The sequence below is a fragment of the Mandrillus leucophaeus genome, unplaced genomic scaffold (assembly GCF_000951045.1).
Source record: "Mandrillus leucophaeus isolate KB7577 unplaced genomic scaffold, Mleu.le_1.0 Scaffold508, whole genome shotgun sequence".
In the NCBI taxonomy this organism is placed as follows: Eukaryota; Metazoa; Chordata; class Mammalia; order Primates; family Cercopithecidae; genus Mandrillus; species Mandrillus leucophaeus.
Window position 1 is genome coordinate 1,381,710 of NW_012105453.1, and position 5,173 is coordinate 1,386,882.

General features: G+C 39.1%; 1 protein-coding gene and 1 pseudogene across 1 annotated transcript in view; both read left to right on the top strand.

The window, feature by feature from the left end:
* AKAP3 (A kinase (PRKA) anchor protein 3) overlaps nucleotides 1–5,173 on the top strand; it is a 43,530-nt gene that overhangs the window by 9,259 nt on the left and 29,098 nt on the right. Inside the window, exon 3 of the mRNA XM_011996276.1 lies at nucleotides 1,043–1,138. Within this exon, the coding sequence (XP_011851666.1) occupies nucleotides 1,043–1,138 (96 nt within the window). The remainder of the gene's footprint in view (nucleotides 1–1,042; nucleotides 1,139–5,173) is intronic.
* On the top strand, nucleotides 2,850–3,943 carry LOC105551135 (annotated as a pseudogene).

A 5,173-nucleotide genomic window follows, 5' to 3' on the forward strand; every position in this document is an offset into this window, starting at 1 on the left:
AACTAGTTCAACCACTGTGGAAGACTTGTGGCGATTCCTCAAGGATCTAGAACTAGAAATACCATTTGACCCAGCCATCCCATTACTGGCTATATACCCAAAGGATTATAAATCATGCTGCTATAAAGACACATGCACATGTATGTTTATTGTGGCACTATTCACAGTAGCAAAAACTTGGAACCAGCCCAAATGTCCATCAATGATAGACTGGATTAAGAAAATGTGGCACATTTACACCATGGAATACTATAAGGATGAGTTCATGTCCTTTGTAGGGACATGGATGAAGCTGGAAACCATCATTCTCAGCAAACTATCATAAGGATAAAAAACCAAACACTGCATATTCTCACTTATAGGTGGGAATTGAACAATGAGAACACTTGGACACAAGAAAGGGAACATCACACACTGGGGCCTGTCATGGGGTGGAGGTAGGGGGGAGGGATAACATTAGGAGATATACCTAATGTAAATGACAAGTTAATGGGTGTAGCAAACCAAAATGGCACATGTATACAGAGGTAACAAACCTGCACGTTGTGCACATGTACCCTAGAACTTAAAGTATAATAAAAAAATTAGTTAAAAATAAAACAATTACTTAAAAGCTAAATTGGTGGGGCAAGAACAGACAAGGGAGCAGTAAATGAATTCTATTTTGGTCACCTTGAGTTTTGAGTGTGTACTGAAAATCCAATGGGTGCAGGGGGAGGGTCGTCAAGCAAGGACATAAAAGGGCAGGACATGTCTGCCTAGGTTAATTCATTTAACAAAGATGTGTTAGGCACCTGTAGCAGATACCAGGCGCTAGCTTCTTCCTTAGAGGTACAAATATGTTTAAGGAATCTTCCTTCCATTGAGAGCTGAGGATGAAGATATTCAGAGTGGAGTGGGTCTGAAGTGGCTGTTGGGGAAGGTTTCTACTGAAGGCATTGTTCGTATTTCCCACACCTTAGCCCTTCACCACATTTCTTCTTACTTTCATAAAATCTGCCCTTCTGACGACCCTTTCTCATTTTTTTTTTGCTACTTCCAGATGGCAGATAAGGTTGACTGGTTACAAAGCCAAAATGGAGTATGCAAAGTTGATGTCTATTCTCCTGGAGACAACCAAGCCCAGGACTGGAAAATGGTAAGGGTCAACCTCTTAATAAACACTAGGTTAAGAATATGGGGGCGGTCATTAAGAGTGGCCTTATTCTCTCCACCATACCACCAACCTCTTATTTTTCAAGGTGGGATTCTTGAGGCAGGTGGGAAATCAGCCCCTATAGAACAAAACATTCCGATTTATAGTTTTCTGGAAAAAATTCCCATCCTATGGTATTTAATATGCTATAACTAATGAAACATATATGTACACATGAGCCGTATATCATATATGTATATATAAATATGTATATGTCAGCTGTATATTACAGCTATAAAATTTTAATTTTCAAACAGAGAGGAATTGGAGATAAATGTCTCCAAGGCTTATAGAAAATATTTTCTAAAATGTAGGATGCCTTAAAATTCTCAGAACTATAAACTGTCATCTAAGTAACATTGTCATCCTGCCTTCATCATTCAACGAACATTTATTAAATGCTTACTTAGTATAAGGCAATGTATTAGTCAGGGTCTAGTTAGAAGATAGAAACCATACCAGTAACTTAACATTTAAAAATTATTTACTAATAAAACATAGTTCACTACTAAAAGGCATAAAAGAGGACTCTAGGAATCCCAGAAATAACAAATGCAGAAAGCAGCTACTACCCCCAGGCTGAGATTACATAAACAGGGAAGAAACTAAGTAATACTCACAAGAGCTCCTTCTCCTTCAACCAAAGCTGCTTCCCATCTCTTTGGAGAGAATGTGGCTGCCACAGGAAACTTGCCAGAGGGAAGCCCTTTCCTCCTGCTCTGACCACGCAGTGTCCCCTAGTACCCTCTGTCGACAAAGCCAACTGCAAAGGAGAAATGTTTAGGGTTCAGCTCTGGTGTCACAAAGCAAGGCAAAGAAAGGTGGATTTGGAGTGAGAGACAGTAAATCAATAACTGGCACAGAGACTGTCCTGACTGTCAGGGTCAGAGATATAAAAATAAACTAGAATCCTCTCCTTTTAAGGATCTCATAATCTAATGGAATCACTATTATTAATAGACTCTTTGTACTATTACAACATTTATCAGACTGGGCACAGTGGCTCACACCTGAAATCCCAACTCTTTGGGGGGCCAAGGCAGGAAGACTGTTTGAGCCCAGGAGTTGGAGACCAGCCTGGGCAACATGGCGAAACTCTGTCTTTACTTAAAAAAGAATTAGCCAGAGTGGAGGCATGCCCCTGTAGTTCCAGCAACTTGAGAGGCTGAGGCAGGAGAATCACTTGAGCCCAGAAGTTTGAGGTCGCAGTGAGCTATGACCATGCCACTGTGCTCCAGCCTGGGCAACAGTGAGACCCTGTCTCAAAAAAAAAAAAAGTTAACATTTATCAAACATTTATTTGCATGTAATCAAATGCAAATGACCCGTCTTCTTCTATTTGTCCAAATCTGGCCGATCTATAGAAAGTTTTAAAGAGAAAATGCTAACAAATCTACATAAGCCATTAAGACAGAAAGATAATAAATATTCAATTACTATAGAGTGAGGGCCAACCAAAACTGCTTCTACTAGATCTTTGTTTACTTCTGCCCTTTCATTTGGAGAAACAAAAGGCAGATCAGTTTCAATGTTAAATCAAATGAACTTAGTGATTTTTCACTAAGTGAGAAACAAGAAAGAATATAACAATTACTGCCCCTCTGAACCTTATCATTCATTTTGGAAAATAAAAAATACGCATATGAAAGTAGAAATGTCAGTGAGCGTAGCGGCTCCGGCCCCGAGAGCAGATGCCACGGCCCCCACCACCACTGCCATAGACTCGCTCTCGTCCTCTGGGCCGCGCCTGGGGCTTCAGCCCGCGGCTCCGCTTGCCGCGTCTCAGGTTTCTTTACCTCCAGAAAGAACAAAATTGACCCATTGAATTCTGGAAGTTCATTGAAGAGTCTGAAATTAGGAACTTATTTCAAATTTGAACAGGGCTAATCGAGGCACAAGAAGACCCAACGGCCCAAATACTGGACATAAAATATGCCAGTTCAAACGAGTACTTCCGGGAGAGTCTGCTCTTGGCAAACCAAGCCTAGTGCTTCGTTTTGTGAAAGGCCAATTTCATGAATTTCAAGAGAGTATCATTGGGTTAACTCTCGATGTGGTAAAAGCTGTTTCTTTGTGAAATACGGGCCCAAAAAGAAAACCAACTGCTAGTGCTGGTGATGGAAGTGAAGAGAAAATGAAGAGATCTAAGAGTGATGATGGTTCTTAGCCAGAAAATAGACATTTTGGATAAATTAAAGTGGTTTCACAGGTTCAGCTGATTTTCGAACCCAAACTGTGTGTCTTGATGACACTACAGTATAGTTTGAAATATGGGATACAGCTGGTCACGAACAATACCACAGCCTAGCACCAATGTACTGCAGAGGAGCACAAACAGCCATCGTTGTATACGATATCACAAATGAGGAGTCCTTTGCAAGTGCGAAAAATTGGGCTGAAGAACTTCAGAGGCAAGCATGTCCTGACATTGTAATAGCTTTATCAGGAAACAAGGCTGACCTAGCAAATAAAAGAGCAGTAGATTTCCAGGAAGTACAGCCCTATGCAGATGACAATAGTTTATTATTCATGAAGACATCAGCTAAAACATCAATGAATGTAAATGAAATGTTCATGGCAATAGCTAAAAAATTGCCAAAGAGTGAACCATGAAATGCAGGAGCAGACTCTGCCAGAGGAAGAGGAGTAGCCCTTACTGAACCCACACAACCAACCAGGAGTCAGTGTGTAGTAATTAAACCTCCAGTTGGAACTAGCTGGATTAGTCTTCTGCTTCCTAAATGTTAGTAACAATGCAACTGGACCATTTAACCAGCCCAGTGTGACTTCCAAAAGAAGAGACTTATGATAGAGTCAAGTTTCTAATACAGAATTATTTTACGTGTTTTGAACTTAATTTTTAATAACATGCATGGGTCCCTCTTACTAATGTTACAGCAATAAGGAAAAACAAGGACTATGTGTACATTTGGTTTCATTGGAAGGTTGGGGGAATAATTTCTTATCACTAGGGATATAGGCAAATGACTATCTGGACCCGCAGTTAACCAGCCCATTTCTCCACACTGATACAGTAGTCACCTGTGAAAAAAATTTAGAATTTACTAATTTGGGCTTTTCAAAAACATTCTTTTTGTAGAAGGAGACTCTAAAGTTATTTATGCTTAGCCGTAGTATTCAGGCAAATGTTCATTTTCTCCTGGTATCAGTATTTAAAATGAATATTCCATATTTTAATAAATTATGCCACATATACAAGGTGGGGGGTGGGTGGAAAGAGCGTTAATGGCATCTAAATTATAGCCAGTCCTGTTTTTTGTTTTTTTTTTCTTAATAGGGTAAAAAAAATGAAATGCAACCCCATCTTGTTTTAGGAATTTGAGAACTAATAAATGCATCTTAATGGATAGTGTTTCTTTCAAACATGTGAGTTCTTTAACAAAAATGAAATAAGCCAGGTGTCTGTGATTTCTAATTAATCACTGCTGGCCATGACATAGGTTTTGTTGTTTGATGCAGGGAGGGGACTTCCGTTCGCTTGTGACACAATGTAGTCAATGCACTAACAATTATGTATATTTAAACTTCATTATTTTAAATTCCATCTTCAGCTGTACTGTCAATAGGGTACTGCAGTATAGTCTCCATATATGTATCGCTTTTCTGTAATGTTTAAGAGTTGCTTAAAAGTATACAAAATGTACAGTTACTAAAACAGCCTATTGTTTCTCTCTCCCCCTTTGACAGGAAGGGGCTTCAGTTGTTCCTCCATGACTAGAACCATAACGAACAATGTACCCATAATTTGTAACATAAAGTATTGCAATTTGTTAGTAACAATCTTGCAGCCTTGTTTTCCAACCTTCATTTAATTTTGATCAGTTCAGTATATTGCACTAATTATTTTCGGTATTTTCCTTATATGAGAGCTACCATGTGTCAGAGACGATTTAATCTATGTAGGTGTTGGACTGTTAGGAGAACTTGTACATTTACAATAATGCAGAATTAGGAAAA